Source organism: Gadus morhua, chromosome 4, assembly GCF_902167405.1.
Source record: "Gadus morhua chromosome 4, gadMor3.0, whole genome shotgun sequence".
NCBI classification, from domain to species: domain Eukaryota; kingdom Metazoa; phylum Chordata; class Actinopteri; order Gadiformes; family Gadidae; genus Gadus; species Gadus morhua.
The window spans coordinates 8,114,559-8,131,681 of NC_044051.1; the positions used below are offsets into that span (position 1 = coordinate 8,114,559).

Sequence of the window (17,123 nt, forward strand, 5' to 3'; positions counted from 1 at the left end):
TCAGCAGGAAACCAGCCAGTCCGTCCCTTAACACTGCCCTCCCAGAACCCCCCCTCCCCGATGGACAGCACTGGGGGGACAAACAACAACAACATGGTCAACTCCACGTGAATCAACCAACCTCTGTGTGCCTGACCTTTGACCCCCGGTGTGCCTGACCTTTGACCCTCTCCCCCCGGTGCAGGTGGATCTCCCCCGGGCCCTGGGGTGTGTGCGACCGCGTGGCGATGAAGGTGCGCCCGGGGACGGCGCTGTAGAGCCTCCTCTTCATCACCTGGGTGGCCGGGGGCGGGGAGGGCGGGGGCGTGGTCTCGACTGGGACCACGGCCCCTCCCCCAGGACTACAGACAGACAGGTACGGAGACAGACAGGTAGACACAGACAGGTAGGCAGACAGGTAGATAGACAGGTAGACACAGACAGGTAGGCAGACAGATGGATTAGTATGCGTCAGATATTTGCAGTGCAGGTTGTTTGTGTGTTTGTGTGTTCATGCATGAGTGTCTGTGTGTATGTGTGTGGGTGTGTGTGTGTGCGTGTGTGTGTGTGTGTGTGTGTGTGTGTGTGTGTGTGTGTGTGTGTGTGTGTGTGTGTGTGTGTGTGTATGTGTGTGGGTGTGTGTGTGTGTGTGTGTGTGTGTGTGTGTGTGTGTGTGTGTGTGTGTGTGCGTGCGTGCGTGCGTGTGTGCGTGTGTGTGTGTGTGTAAGTGGGTAAGTGGGTAAGTGTTTGTGTGGGTGGGTGTACCTGAGTCTGCGTGAGTGGCGTCTCAGGGAGTGTGTGTGTGTGTCGTGGTGTGTGTCCAGGCTATGCAGGGAGGGGCCTGGTGAGGAGGCGGGACTTTCCAGAGCGTTGTCACTGGCTGAGCGAATCAGAGAGCGAGGAGAAGACAGGCCACTCCCCCCTGCAGCCCTGACTCCTCCCACTCTACGACGCCTTGTATAAGAAGGACTCTCTGTGAAGGGAACTACACACACACACACAAACACACACACACACACGCACACACACACACACACGCACACGCGCACACGCGCACACAGACACACACTACAAGTTTTTGTATTGTTGTTTGAAAACGAGCCACAAACAAACAAGCAAAGAAACTGAACTGACCCACGTCTGATGTTTTATGAATCTTGATGATTTCTGCTAAATCAAAGTTTCCAGCGATGATCGCCACCTGCACCACACACACACACACACACACGCACATGCACACGCACGCACAAACACACAGACACACAGGTTGTTTTAGTTCTTGTCCTCACTAAGGTACTTCTTTATCCGTAGGTCTATGGGGGGTATTCGGGTAGTTGTGGTCCTTCACCTGAAAGGCAGTCTGGTTGTTGTAGTTCTTAATGTCCTTATGAGCGCCTCTGAACAGCAGCACTCTGGCACAGCTGTCCTGAGGAGGGCCATGACACACACACCGGTCAGAGGAGCCCCTCGCCCACCATCCAGACAAAGAGGAGACGCTAGCTACGTGGCCTGGCCTGGCCTGTACAGGTCTGTACTGGTCTGTACTGGCCTGCACCGGCCTGCACCGTCTGCAACGGCCTGCACCGGTTTTTACTGGTCTGTACTGGCCTGTACTGTATCTAGCAACACGTGGTGCTCTGTGGATGGTTCTTCATCTCCGGTGACACATCATTCTATGATTAAGTACAATGAATTTGATACATATTGGTACCTTTAGTAAAACACTAGGTAAAAGAACACTAGTTAATCAACCCTGGTTAATAAAACACTAGTTAAAGCCCCGTGGTTCTATGCGAGTTACCTGGTTGTATAGCGCACACAGGTGCAACGCTGTGTTCCCTGATGCATTCTGGGAACTCATATCAGCGCCGTAGAACAGCAGGTGTTCCAGATGCTGCACGTTACCGTGACGACAGGCCTGCAACGTAACCACATGGTTCAGAGCATCGATCATGTCATAGTTTTAATATTATTATTATTAGGATTCATACTGTGAGCTCTACCTGGTGGATTTCCTGCCATCCGTTTTCATCGGTCATGCCTGTAGAACAATCACAATTGAAATCATTGTGTTCATGACAATCTCACGATAGAACCAGTATAGGATAAACCATGAATACACAATGTTCTACACACACACAAACTCATAAACAATGGATACACAAACATTCAACACACATACACACACTCATAAACCATGAATACACAACTTTCTACAGACCCACACACACACACACACACTCATAAACCATGAATTAACAAAGTCCTACACACACGCACACACACACTCATAAACCATGAGTACACAACTTCCTACAAACACAGACACACACACACACACACACACACACGTACACAAACACACACACTCATAAACCATGAACACACAACGCTCTACCCAAACACACTCCAGTGGAACCCATAAACCATGAAAGGTCATATTTCTACCCACTATATTCAGACTCCAATATCATAAATACATTGTTTTAACGCTCTAGTAGGAGCGGATAAAACATCAGTACGTTCTAGACACACTCTGGTTGGAACTCATGAACCATGAGTGTGTCCTACACACTGACTGGAGCTGCTAAACCATGAATGTGTCCTACACACTGACTGGAGCTGCTATACCATGAATGTGTCCTACACACTGACTGGAGCTGCTATACCATGAATGTGTCCCACACGCTGACTGGAGCTGCTATACCATGAATGCGTCCTACACGCTGACTGGAGCTGCTAAACCATGAATGCGTCCTACACGCTGACTGGAGCTGCTAAACCATGAATGTGAAGTGTCCTCTGACCTATGGTGGCGTGGTCCTGCAGTAACAGCTCACAGCAGAAGGGGGCGCCCCCCACCATGGCCGAGTGGTACAGGGGGGTCAGACCGCGGCTGTCCTTGTAGTCGGGGGATGCTCCAAGGTCCAGCAGGGTCTACAGGGACACGTTAGCCATTATCCTCATCTTAGCATCATCCATATTATTAGTATTAGTGTTCATCTTATGCAAAGCAAGGATTCCGCAGTACTGCTACCATAGTACTAAACTACTGCTACCACAGTATACATCACAGTACTGTGAGGGTGGTACTGAGGTACTACAGTACGGCAGTAGCTGTACTGTAGTACCAGACGTACAGTGAGTGCGGTGCTGTTCTTGCAGAGCACTGCGCGGTGCAGGGCGGTGATGCCGTCTCTCGTCCTGAAGTCCAGGTGAGCCCCTCCGCTCCGCAGCACCTTGATGAGGTCACAGCTGTCCTCCAGCTGCACGGCCTGGGTGAACGGGCACTCTGGAGGACAGGGACACTGCAGTTAGTACAGGGACATTGCAGTTAGTATAGAGACACTGCAGTTAGTACAGGGACACTGCAGTTAGTACAGGGACACTGCAGTTAGTATAGAGACACTGCAGTTAGTACAGGGACACTGCAGTTAGTACAGAGTGACTGCAGTTAGTACAGGGACACTGCAGTTAGTACAGGGACACTGCAGTTAGTATAGAGACACTGCAGTTAGTATAGAGACACTGCAGTTAGTATAGAGACACTGCAGTTAGTACAGAGTGAGTGCAGTTAGTATAGAGACACTGCAGTTAGTACAGGGACACTGCAGTTAGTATAGAGACACTGCAGTTAGTATAGAGACACTGCAGTTAGTATAGAGACACTGCAGTTAGTACAGAGTGAGTGCAGTTAGTATAGAGACACTGCAGTTAGTACAGAGTGATTGCAGTTAGTACAGAGTGAGGTCAGTTAGTACAGAGTGAGTGCAGTTAGTACAGAGTGAGTGCAGTTAGTACAGAGACACTGCAGTATATGGCTATAGCAAACACAGTTATACTGCACTTTATATCTCTATAGTAAACACAGTTATACTGCAGTATATTACTCTATAGTACACACAGCTATACTCCAGTTTATAACTCTATAAGACGCACAGTTACACTGCAGCTGTAGCTCAGATACTGCAGTATAACTCTGAATTACACACAAAGTAATACAGACGATAAGGAGGTGGCTGGTATGCAAGGCCGCCTTAATGCACAGGCTTGCCTGGGCTGAAGCCCCAGGGCCTACGCCGATCGGGGGGCCTATCATTAGCTGCACTTTTTCTTATACTGGCCCATGAGAGGCGCCCCGATCGGCGAAGGCCCAAGACACTGTGATTTTTTTTTTTTTGGGGGCTTACAAAGATCAGAGGCCTATCATGAGCCAAGAAAAAGGAGGGCCACTAGTGGTAGCTGGGCCAAGTGGCCCCTTGACACCACAGCCACAGTCGTCTCACCCCCCCCCCCCCCCCCGTCGACAACGGCAAAATTTCGGAAAATGTTTTACACATCCTCATTGTAAGATCCCCTCTCAGGGGGCCTACGAAACCTCTCAGCCCCAGGGCCCAATGGCAGGTTAAGGCAGGCCTGCTGGTATGTGTTAATATAGTATATGGTGTTGGGTTAGTTACTGACCTCCTGGTTGAGTTACTGGCCTCCTGGTTGAGTCACTGACCTCCTGGTTGAGTTAGTAACTGACCTCCTGGTTGGTTAGTTACTTACCTCCCAGTTGTGTTACCGACATCCTGGTTGGTTGAGTTACTGACCTCCTGGTTGAGTTAGTTACTGACCTCCTGGTTGAGTTAGTTACTGACCTCCTAGTTGTGTTACTGACCACCTAGTTGAGTTACTGACCTCCTGGTTGAGTTAGTTACTTACCTCCTAGTTGAGTTACCGACATCCTGGTTAGTTGAGTTACTGACCTCCTGGTTGAGTTAGTTACTTACCTCCTAGTTGAGTTACCGACATCCTGGTTAGTTGAGTTACTGACCTCCTGGTTGAGTTAGTTACTGACCTCCTAGTTGAGTTACTGACCACCTAGTTGAGTTACTGACCTCCTGGTTGAGTTAGTTACTGACCTACTGGTTGAGTTAGATAGGGCCCAATGGCAGGTTAAGGCAGGCCTGCTGGTATGTGTTAATATAGTATATGGTGTTGGGTTAGTTACTGACCTCCTTTTTGAGTTACTGACAACCTGGTTGAGTTAGTTACTGATCTCCTGGTTAAGTTACTGACCTCCTGGTTGAGTTAGTTACTTACCTCCTGGTTGAGTTCCTGACCTCCTGGTTAAGTTACTGACCTCCTGGTTGAGTTAGTTACTGACCTCCTGGTTGAGTTAGTTCCTGACCTCCTGGTTGAGTTAGTTACTGACCTCCTGGTTGAGTTAGTTACTGACCTCCTGGTTGAGTTCCTGACCTCCTGGTTAAGTTACTGACCTCCTGGTTGAGTTAGTTACTGACCTCCTGGTTGAGTTACTGACCTCCTGGTTGGTTTGTTTTCTGACCTCCTGGTTAAGTTACTGGCCTCCCGGTTGAGTTAGTTACTGACCTCCTGGTTAAGTTACTGACCTCCTGGTTGATTTAATTACTGACCTCCTGGTTGAGTTAGTTACTGACCTCCTGGTTGAGTTAGTTACTGACCTCCTGGTTGAGTTACTGACCTCCACTGTCGGCGTCATGGAAGTTGGGGTCCAGTCCTCTGTCCAGCCATCTGGAGACCTTCTCAACGTTCTTCTGCTGGACATGTTCCATGAACCGCTTGAGGTTTGCCTGGAGCACAGCAGGACGTAGCATGGCTACCTGTTAGCATATTTACCTTGATACATAGCATGGCTAATTGATGGCTTGTTTGCCTTGTTACATAGCATGGCTAAATGTTAGCATGTGTACCTTCGTATGCAGTGTGGCTAACTGTTAGCATGGCAACCTCAGAATGTAGCTTGCTAACTGTTAGCCTTTTTCCTTTGCATATAGCTTGGCTAACAACAAGTGTAGTTATCTTGGTATTTAGCTTGGCTAACTCTTAGCGTAATTACCTTGGTATGTAACATAGCTTAATGTTAGTATAATAACCTTGGTATGCAGCTTGGCGAGTTGTTTGTCGTCCACGTAGCTCTGGGTATAAACTCTCCTCTTGTAACGGAACTGAACACAGGTGGTGGGAAGGAGGTCAGCGACATCAGATGAGTACTAGCAGAACTTCGAGTAGAATAACCAGCAGGAGAGAACAAGAAACACCAAATGTAGCCTAAAGAATGCCCAACTAAAGCTACGCCTTTGGCTATAGGAAAGGTATGGGGGGAGTAGTAGTCTGTACGTTTTACTAGTATTAGTATTAATGGTAGTAGTAGTAGTATATAGTAGTAGTCTTCATTTTAATAGTAGATGTAGCCTCAATAGTAGTACACTTACCCTACATAAAGGTTAGGGAGTAACCCTAACCTCTAGAGTAGTAACCCTAACCACTAGGTAGGGTGTAGGGGTATGGGTACCTCTAGGTAGGTATTAGGGTATAGGGGTAACTCTAGGTAGGGTATAGGGTTACCTCTCTGTAGGGTATAGGGGTAAAGGGGTACCTCTAGGCACGGTATTGGGGTATAGGGTTACCTCTGGGTAGGATATGGGGGTATAGGGGTATGGTACCTCTAGGTAGGGTATGGGGTGATGTGGTGTAGGGGTGCCTCTAGGTAGGGTATGGGGGTGATGGAGGGTGGGGGTACATCCTAGGATGTGGGGGTATGGGGGTCTGGTACCGCCAGGTAGGGTATGGGGGTATAGGGGTATGGTACCTCTAGCTAGGGAATAGGGGGAAGGGTACCTTTAGGTAGGGTATGGGATGATGGGGGGCAGGGGGTACCTCAACGTAGGGAATAGGGGTAAGGGTACATCTAGGTGGGATGTGGGGGGATAGGGGTGTAGGGGTACCTCTAGGTAGGGTATGGGGGTGATGGGGGGCAGGGGGTAGTCCTTCAGCAGTCTCTCCTCATCCAGGAACTTGCCGGCGCGGCCGTTGAAGGCGGGCTGGAAGAGGCCGTAGTTGAGGACGTCGGAGAGCGACTGAGTCAGCGTCACCAGAACCCGCTGCTTACTGACCCACACGGGGAGGTCCGGGTCCAGACGCAAGCACTTCTGCAGCAGGAAAACACAGGAGGAACCCTAAGAACCCTTAGAACGCGTGGAACCACCTTGGAAGACTTAGAACCCTCTAAAAAACACTTAGAACCCCCGTAGTACACTTCGAACCACCAAGAACACTAAAAACACTTAGAACCACTTTAGAACACTTAGAACCCCCAAAGAACACGTAGAACACTTAGAACCGCGTTAGAACACTTAGAACCCCCTAAGAACACGTAGAACCACGTTAGAACACTTAGAACCCCCTAAGAACACATAGAACACTTAGAACCGCGTTAGAACACTTAGAACCCCCTAAGAACACGTAGAACCACGTTAGAACACTTAGAACCCCCTAAGAACACGTAGAACACTTAGAATCACGTTAGAACACTTAGAACCCCCTAAGAACACGTAGAACTACGTTAGAACACTTAGAACCCCCTAAGAACACGTGGAACAGCGTTAGAACACTTAGAACCCCCTAAGAACACGTAGAACCGCGTTAGAACACTTAGAACCCCTAAGAACACGTAGAACCACGTTAGAACACTTAGAACCCCCTAAGAACACGTGGAACCACGTTAGAACACTTAGAACCCCTTAAAAACACTTAAAACCCCCTAAGAACACTTAGAACCCCCTAAGAACCATAGGACATTCTGTAGAACTGTACTGAGTGTGTACTGTGTGTGTACTGTGTACTGAGGGTGTGGTTACGGTCTGCTGGAGGTCCGGGATGCCGATGCGGACCACCACGCTGTGGCCCGGAGGAGAGTCCTCTCTGTCGTCGTCCCGGACCACCGGGGAGCCGGGCTGGTTGCCATTGGTGACCGCCTGTTGCCGGGGGCGATCATGCTGGGTGTCAGCGGCCGGACTCAGAGGCATCGAGCTGGAACACACACACACAGGCACACACACACACACACCCACACCCACACCCACACACACACACACACACACAAGCACACGCACGCACGCACGCACATACACACATACACATCCATGTGCAAGCACGCGCACCCACACACACACACACACACACACACACACACACACATTGGTATGTCTTCTTACTGTTCAATTACATAACTGTCTGGTTATCTCTGGTTTCCATGGTAACGTTCCAGAAAGACTTCTAGAAGACTGATAGAATCCCTGTTTCTATGGTAACAAAGGTGTGATAACATGAACAACATGATTAAACGAAAATCAGGAAATAACTGTACTAGAATCTCTTCTCCTCTCTCCTACTCTCCTTTCCTCCTCTTCTTTCCTCATCTCCTCTCATCAGTCCTCCTCTCCTCTCCTCTCCTCTCCTCTCACCACCTCTCTCCTCTCCTCTCCTCTCCTCTCCTCTCTCCTTTCCTCTCCTCTCCTCTCCTCTCCTCTCCTCTCCTCTCCTCTCCTCTCCTCTCTTCTCCTCTCCTCTCCTCTCTCCTCTCCTCTCCTCTCCTCTCCTCTCCTCTCTTCTCCTCCCTTCTCCTCTCCGCTCCCAGAAAGTACAAGAGAACTACTGTAGTACTACCATAGTACTACCATAGTACTATACTACTACCAAAGTAACATGGTAGTACTACAATAGTACTACCCTAGTAGCACCATGGTACTATGTACTACCATTGTACCATAGTAGTACTACCATAGTACTGTAGTACTGATGTGTCAGCAGGTTTCTTAGGAAGTGAAGGAATTGTTCTTCTGTGTTACCATAGCAACAGCGAGCATGTAGTGCAGATGTTTTTTTTAATCGGGCACACAAACACACACACATACACGAACACTCACACCGTGCAGACACAGACAAACACACAAAAACACACATACACACACACACACACACACACACACTGGTAGAGAGTCCACTGCCAATCCAGTTCCTATGGCAACTACTCACAACTCAGCTATCAGTCTCTCTCTCTCTCTCTCTCTCTCTCTCTCTCTCTCTCTCTCTCTCTCTCTCTCTCTCTCTCTCTCTCTCTCTCTCTCTCTCTCTCTCTCTCTCTCTCTCTCTCTCTCTCTCTCTCTCTCTCTCTCTCTCCACTTCCAAACATCTAACTTGAGACTATATATAGTATTCATATAGTATGTTTATAGTATATATATATTATATATATCTATATACATGTATCTATATCAAATATTTACAGAAGACTTAAAAGGTTTCTATGTTTTCCGTGGTTACCGTGGTTACCTGTAGTGTGGAATCCCATCAAACTGCTCCCACTTTCTCTGCTGGTCTCTGCTGGTCTCTGCTTGTCTTTATTGGTCGTTTCTGGTCTCTCCTGGTCTTAACTGGTCTCTTCTGGTCTCGGCTGGTCTTTACTGGTCTCTGATGGTCCGTACTGTCTCTGCTTGTCTTTACTGGTGTCTTATGGCCTCTGCTGGTCTCTCCTGGTTTCCCCTGGTCTCTCCTTGTCTCTCCTGTAGTCCAGCACGTCTCCTGTGTGGAGCTGAGTTTGGCGTCGTTAGCCGTTAGCTTGTTAGCTGTTAGCGTCAGTAGCTCGTCTGCAGCGCTGCTTCGCCAGCGGTCCAGAGGTCAGGGGTCAGATCAGGAGGTCATGGGTCAGATTAGGCTCCTGATCAATCGGACGCGGGGAGAATCAGAACAGAGTCTCAGGTCCATGTACTGCAAACTGGTTAGGGTGAGACCTGACTATAGAGGAAGAGAGGGGAGGAGGAGAGGAAGGGAGGGGAGGATGAGAGGAAGAGAGGGGAGGAGGAGAGGAAGAGAGGGGAGGAGGAGAGGAAGAGAGGGGAGGAAGGGAGGGAGAGAGGGGTGGGGGGAAGGAGGAGAGGGGAGGAGGAGAGGAAGAGAGGGGAGGAAGGGAGGGAGGGAGAGAGGGGAGGGGGGAGGAAGAGAGGGGAGGAGGAGCAGAAGAGAGGGGAGGAGGAGAGGGAGAGAGGGGCGGAGGAGAGGGAGAGACGAGAGTAGGAGAGGGAGAGAGGGGAGGAGATTGAGGGAGGGGAAGAGGAGAGGTTATGTTTGGGCCAGATTTTCAGGGAGAAAGATAGGGGGAGAGGGAGACAGATCTCAGGTCAATTACAGTTCTGATCCTCAGGAGGTTGATGTAACCTTCGGTTCACTGGTGTTCCTCATTGGCTCAGTTCCCTAGCCACGCCCCCTGTGTGTAGCCCCTCCCCCCATGTGCAGCCCAGCCCCCTTCGGGTCTTCATTGATATAAAGTTATGACGCCTGCTTCATTATTTAGTTTTTTTTATTGTAAAGGTTGAACTTTTCAATACTATTGAAACCATATATAACAACATCCAAGGTGCTCATTGAACCATCTGTAACCACTAGCATCCTTATCAACTAGCATCCTTAACCACTAGCTGCCTATTCTAGGATCCTTAACCACTAGCGTCTATAACCACTAGCATTCTTTATCCCTATCATCCTTAACCCCAAGAATCTGCAACCAGTAGCATCCTTTAACACTAGCAGTTAGCTTGAGCCTGACCACTGGGCTGTTCTCACTCATTGCCAAATGCCAGCTAGCAGCAGGCTAGGCCCGTCATCAGTGAGCAGTGCAATATTCAATCATATGTGTGTAAAAGAAAGTAAAGTAGAATATAAGTATCATAAGTACTAATAGCAGTAGTATAATTATCATCGTGAGTAGTATAAATAGCAGTAGTAGTATAGCAGTAGCAGTACTAATAGTAGTAGTATTAGTATAGTAGTAGCAAACGTAGTACTATCCTTAGTAGTAGTAGTAGTATTAATAGGAGTAGTAGTAGTACTGATAGTAGTAGTAGTAGTAGTAGTATTATAGTAGTAGTACAAACATTAGTAGTATCATTAGTAGTAGTATAGTACTAGTAGTACTAATGGAGTAGCAGTAGTATTCCATGTTTCTATGGACACCATAGTGTCGGCATGTTGGACAGAAACAACAATAGAACCACTTCCTGTGAACCACTTCCTGCCTCCTGTCTGCTGAGGACACTGGAGGATGTTTGTCAGGAAAACCCTTCATATGGAGAGGTGAGATAACACACACACACGCACACGCACACACCTCACAAAAACACACACCCACACAATCACACCTCACAAACACACACACACACACACACACACACACACACACACACACACACACACACACACACACACACACACACACACACACACACACAGACGTCCACACACAAACACACACACACACACACACACACACACACACACACACACACACACACACACACACACACACACACACACACCAGCACACACCATCACACACACACAGACACACCATCACACACACACAAACACACACACATGCGTTCACACACACACCCTTGCACACACATGCCTACGCACACAGTCGCACACACACACACACACACACACACACACACACACACACACACACACACACACACACACACACACACACACACACACACAATGGGTTGGGTGGATCTCAGAGGGGTTACCCACCTGTCTGTGCTTCTCGCTCTGGTCAATCAAAACCCTCTCCACTCCCTGGCCAATCAGAGAGCTCCCCTCACTTCCTCTGGAAGGAGAGGAGAGGCATGAGAACTACATGTCCAACATCCAGGTCACATGCATGTTGAAACCAGACGCACACACACACACACACACACACACACACACACACATACACACACACACACACACACACACACACACACACACACACACACACACACAAAATCAAAACACAATCACACACACTAACACCCACACACACAAACACACACACACACACAAACACGCACACAAACACACACAACCACACCACCAACCTCCCACACACACACCAAACACCCTCCCAAAGACACACAACACACAGACACAGACACACAGAAACACACACACACCACCACCATCACCAAACACACACACTCGAACACACACGCGCACACACACTCGCACACACACTCGCGCAAAGAACGGAGCGTGTGTGTTCTGGTTACATCATGAAAGTATCTTCCCTCCACCTGTCGGTTATGAGGAGGGAGCGGGGAACACCTACTGGAGCTGTTACATAACACACACACACACTCCAATCAGTACACACACACACACACACACACACACACACACACACACACACACACACACAAACACACACACACACACACACACACACACATCAGGCCACACACATATCAGAACACAAACACTCCCATCAGAACACATGCACACACACACACACGTCAGAACATACACCCATCAGAACACACAAACGCACACACACACACACACCAGAACAAACGGACAATGACATGAGAACACACACACACACACACACACACACACACACACTCACACACACACACACACACACACACACACACACACACACACACACACACAAACACCAGAAGACACACACACCCCTCCAGAACACACACAAACACCAATCCAGAACACACACACACACCCATTAGAACACAGACCCATTAGAACACACACACACACCCAGCAGAACATACACACACACACACACACACACACCCATCAGAACACACACACTCACCCATCAGAACACACACACCCCTCCAGAAGACGGACTCACCCTGCGCTGCGTCCCGGTTAGAGAGGAAGCGGACGGAGAGGATTCATCTGGAGACGTTAGAGAGAGAGAGAGAGAGAGAGAGAGAGAGAGAGAGAGAGAGAGAGAGAGAGAGAGAGAGAGAGAGAGAGAGGCTCGCTCTGCCCACACACCGTTCGCATGACACACAGGAGGGAGGGGGGGGCGCGTGTCTCCCACTCTTCTGCGTGGGCCACACTAACCTCTCCCTCTCTGATGGAGACGAGGAGAGTGATAGGAGACAGAGGAGGAAGAGAGGAAGGGAGAGGGAGAGAGGGATAGAGAGAAGGGGAGAGAGAGAGAGAGAAGGGGAGAGAGAGAGAGATGGAGAGAGAGAGAGAGAGAGAGAGAGAGATGGAGAGAGAGAGAGAGAGAGAGATGGAGAGAGAGAGAGAGAGGGGGAGAGAGAGAGGGAGAGAGAGAGAGAAGGGGAGAGAGAGAAGCGTGGGTGTGCAGGAGTGGTACGTTTCCACGGTAACGATACAGAAAATGATCTCCGCCAATCAGCTACTCTGAGGTGTTCCAATGCATCATGGGAGAGAAAGACAGCCAGGGTCACATGACTCACAGGGGGGGGGGTCTGACTGAGTCGGGCGGTGCTGCCCTCTGCTGGGGAGAAGGGAGGAGAGTCGCTCCGTAACCATGACGACCGCTGAGCACTGTAGGGTGTTACCATGACAACCTGATTGAGCGCCTAGCACCGGCCGTCCGTCTATATATATTTATACGGAGCGTCTTCAGTCAACATGTATTTATACCTCCAGCCCTCGACTGAGGAGTCGTACTTCATGGAGGTGGAGGACAGCAGTACAGGGACATATGAAAACTGATCTGTGATTGGTCGGCTCCTAATGGCCGCTGTTCTGTGATTGGTCGGTTCCTAATGACCAATCTACCAAGACACATGACACAAAACTTCTTTACATGCTTTATTTAGAAAATATTCACGGACACAAAGGTTGTACAAGGGATAAGTCGGCTGGTGTTTTATGTTTGCAGTGCGCTGGTGGTTTATTTCTGCAGCGCGTTGGCCTTCTGCAGCAGCAGGTCCATGTAGGCTCCGCTCACCAGACTGGCCTCTGAGACGTCCAGCTGCCTCATCAGCTCCTCGGCCACCTGACGAGACACCATCAGAGACTAGAGATACACTGGGTTCACTATAACACACTGGGTTCACTGCTACTAGAACACACTGGGTTCACTGCTACTAGAACACACTGGGTTCACTGCTACTATAACACACTGGGTTCACTGCTACTATAACACACTGGGTTCACTGCTACTAGAACACACTGGGTTCACTGCTACTAGAACACACTGGGTTAACTGCTCTTTATAATACACTATATAATAGTGTATATATAACATTATAATATAGTGTACTTCAGGAGGACCTCACATTATAATAGAGTCTATTTTAGGAGGACCTTACTTTATAATAGAGTATAGTTTATTATAATACGATACAATGAGCGCAAACTTTTCTATGTGAGGTCAAGACTGTACCTGCTGGCCCTCCGCAACAGTCTGGTCTGGACGCATCATCACCTACACACACACACACACACAGACACGCACACACACACATTACAGGTGAGTGTGTGTCAGTGTTAATTTCGTCAACGAAAAATATGACGGAAAATGTTCGTCAACGACCTTTTTTCCAAAGACGAGACGTTGACGTGCTAAAAATAGATCTTTGATAATAAAGACTATGACGAAAAGTACGTTTTGATTTCGTTGACGAGACAGGACTAAAATGTTAGTGGTGTGCTATTTGGACATTCAAAATGCACGATATTTTCCAATCATTACCCTCCCGTAAGGTTCCTATGCAACTGTTCACTCCTCCAGTAAATAGGACGGACATAGCTACGACTTGGCAACGGGAGGTATAGTCCACTCAGCTATGAGCTAACGTTATGCATTGTACATATTTATAATTTGAAATTCGTCTCAGCCTTTATACCACAGATACTCTAGGGTCTATAGCAAATAACCGCGTTGTCTGATTACAGTTGAATTCATTTTTCACAATTTACCGGCTCTCGTTTTGAAGAAAATCACCGCGCCATTAGTTTCAATGGGAATCGCCCCGGTCTATATTTTCAACATATGGTGTACTTTGAAATTCGTCCAAGCCTTTAAACCCAAGATACTATACGGTCTATAGCATGTAACCGCGTTTTCTGATTACAGTTTAATGCATTTTTCACAATTTACCAGCTATCGTTTTGAAGGCTGAACAGACAAGAGTACTAAAGTGTGACGTCACGTTTCCATAGAAACCGATATTCGGTTCTACACAAACCAAATTAACTTAATTAATTTTAATACCCCAGGGGAATACATGAACACTTCGACATATTTCGATTGGTAGTGATTTTCACCTCTAAAAATTGATTTATTTTAATTTTGAAAGAACCAACACATGGAAGCAATGGAGAAGGCCATCTCTTGTTCGGTTGATTAGAACTGAAAATCCGGTTGCCAGGACAACGTGACGTTTGCACTTTAGTACTCTATTTGAGTGGAACAACTTAGCAGGTGTCAATATATATGGGGTTAGCCTAATTGAACCTAAGTGAACATTTTGAATAAAAGTAATGACTAAAAGTTGACTAAAATGTAAGGACTTTTCGTAGACTAAAACTAGACTAAAACTACAAAGGAAAACAATGACTAAAATGGGACTAAATCTAATAAGCATTTTCGTCAAAAGACTAAGACTAAATCTAAAATAGCTGACAAAATTAACACTGGTGTGTGTTATGTGGCATGTGTGTGTGTTATGTGGCGTGTTTGTGTGAGTGTGTGTTATGTGGCGTGTCTGTTTGTGTTATGTGGTGTGTTATCCTGTGTGTGTGTGTGAGAGTGAGTGAGTGAGTGAGTGAGTGAGTGAGTGAGTGAGTGAGTGAGTGAGCGAGCGAGCGTATGTGTGTCGGACCTCCAGCTCCATGAAGTCTCCGAGTCCCTCCACAGTGTCCAGGTGAACTCTGGTCTGGCCAATCAGATACAACCGCCGCTCCTTAAGGACTTCCCCCATCACACCGAGAGCTGCAGAGAGGACCTCCTACACACACACGCACACGCACACACACACACACACACACACACATACACCCAAATATAAAAAGACACACACACCAGATATAAAACAAATACACACTCCCTAAATAATAAAACAGACACACACACATACACAGACAAACACACCAATATAAAAAAACAACAAAAACAAATAGGTGTCTGACCCTTAGGCTCTGGGGGTCGGAGGTCGGGGAGATGGAGAAGTTGGACAGTTTGGGTCCATCTGTGTCAGGGCGATCGTAGAAGATCAGCTGACCAGATCCGTTCTGCAGAAAACACACACACACACACACACACACACACACACACACACACACACACACACACACACACACACACAAACGCACGCACACGCACACAGACATACAGGGGCAGTGTGACTGCATCTGTGTATTGATGGGTGTCTGTGTTTGCATGTGCATGTGTGTGTGTGTGTCTCTCACCATGAAGTCTCGTAGTTTGAGGCGTCCTTGACTGCAGTGGAAGAAGGTGTCTTGCTGTTTTATTACGGTGCCGTCTGATTGGCTGAGAGCGCTGGCCTTCTGGGCAAATAGGGACACGCTGTCCACCCGGGCCTTGATCTCAACGTTGGACGGCATGACGCTACTGAGCATGTGCAGAAGAGGACATATATTCAGAATGCATCATGGGATGTTTTGTGAATATTTTAGAAGACTCTGCAGTGACAAGTCTTATTTTATCCTTTATTTACAAACAATGACCCAAAACATTCCTACCGAAGCAGTAACTTAAAGTTTTAGATAAATAAATAGATAAATAAATAAGTGGGTAAATGCGGGGGGTGCAGGCTATATGAATACTAAATTATTATAATAATCCTCTCTCCTCTAAGTATTCGATCACTGCTTTCTGTTCTGTGTAAGTGATAAACCCTCTCCTGCTGTTCCCAGTGTGCAACCCAGACTGCACACTCTTCCTGCTCGCTGCAATTCATCAGCCAACCTCATTCTCTCCTCCGGGTATCTCTCACACTCCATCAATACATGTTTTCTGCTTTTTCACGTTCACACACATCTGTTCCACTTTCCCCAAATAAACCTGTATTTAGCCCTGTATGTCCAATTCTCATTCTGGTAATCAAAGGATAAACTCACGTGCAGCTGATGAGGATGAACTCTGATGCAGCTTCCCGCGAAAATAGACGCCTGGAAGCTTGACGTCACACACCGCCTTCATTTCCTCTTTAGTTCAACGACAAGCTAGTATAGGTGAAATAGAGTCGCCATTATTATGTGTGGATTTTTTATTATTAATTGCGCAATTATAGAAACGTGAAGAAATAACAATGCCTTAGATTAAATAAATGATTAGATACATCAACTACGGCGTCCGTCTCCGTTTTCGGTCCGCGCAACAGATGACTGCCGCATGTAGTTCCGCTCGGACTGCTGTTGTCTACCAACCAGGATTAAAATAAAATAAGATTACAACTTTATTATTATGATCTACTACCGACCCCGAGCTGTTGATGTCTCTCCGAATGAGTTTGGCCTTTATAACATAACGGGGTGCTCAC

General features: G+C 47.7%; 2 protein-coding genes across 2 annotated transcripts in view; both read right to left on the reverse strand.

Moving 5' to 3' along the window:
* The window catches only part of LOC115542443 (SH3 and multiple ankyrin repeat domains protein 3-like), a 27,073-nt gene extending 15,498 nt beyond the window's left edge, over window positions 1–11,575 (reverse strand). The window contains 15 exon segments of the mRNA XM_030354682.1: window positions 1–70; window positions 160–341; window positions 745–964; window positions 1,114–1,180; window positions 1,328–1,405; window positions 1,781–1,897; window positions 1,983–2,020; window positions 2,787–2,916; window positions 3,120–3,271; window positions 5,468–5,576; window positions 5,880–5,951; window positions 6,732–6,935; window positions 7,644–7,815; window positions 9,118–9,502; window positions 11,377–11,575. The exon segment at window positions 1–70 is cut by the window's left edge and continues 44 nt beyond it. Of these exon segments, the coding sequence (XP_030210542.1) occupies window positions 1–70; window positions 160–341; window positions 745–964; window positions 1,114–1,180; window positions 1,328–1,405; window positions 1,781–1,897; window positions 1,983–2,020; window positions 2,787–2,916; window positions 3,120–3,271; window positions 5,468–5,576; window positions 5,880–5,951; window positions 6,732–6,935; window positions 7,644–7,811 (1,607 nt within the window). The 5' untranslated portion in view covers window positions 7,812–7,815; window positions 9,118–9,502; window positions 11,377–11,575.
* A 1,836-nt stretch (window positions 11,576–13,411) lies between these two features.
* LOC115541840 (uncharacterized) lies at window positions 13,412–16,896 on the reverse strand. Its single transcript, XM_030353727.1, has 6 exons — window positions 16,702–16,896; window positions 16,030–16,192; window positions 15,751–15,852; window positions 15,444–15,569; window positions 14,003–14,044; window positions 13,412–13,612 (listed from the first exon to the last, which is right to left on the reverse strand). Exons 2-6 carry the CDS (start codon window positions 16,183–16,185, stop codon window positions 13,508–13,510), a joined length of 531 nt encoding a protein of 176 aa, XP_030209587.1. The 5' UTR covers window positions 16,186–16,192; window positions 16,702–16,896; the 3' UTR covers window positions 13,412–13,507.
* Between the last annotated feature and the right edge of the window lie 227 nt (window positions 16,897–17,123).

Bases quoted from the DNA above. Each gene is read 5' to 3' on its own strand.
- LOC115541840 (XM_030353727.1), bottom strand. From the start codon at position 16,185: ATGCCGTCCAACGTTGAGATCAAGGCCCGGGTGGACAGCGTGTCCCTA. The intron at 15,853-16,029 runs GTGAGAGACACA...TGTTTTCTGCAG, and splicing joins TCAAACTACGAGACTTCATG to AACGGATCTGGTCAGCTGAT. The intron at 13,613-14,002 runs GTACAGTCTTGA...GTGTCTCGTCAG, and splicing joins CTGTTGCGGAGGGCCAGCAG to GTGGCCGAGGAGCTGATGAG.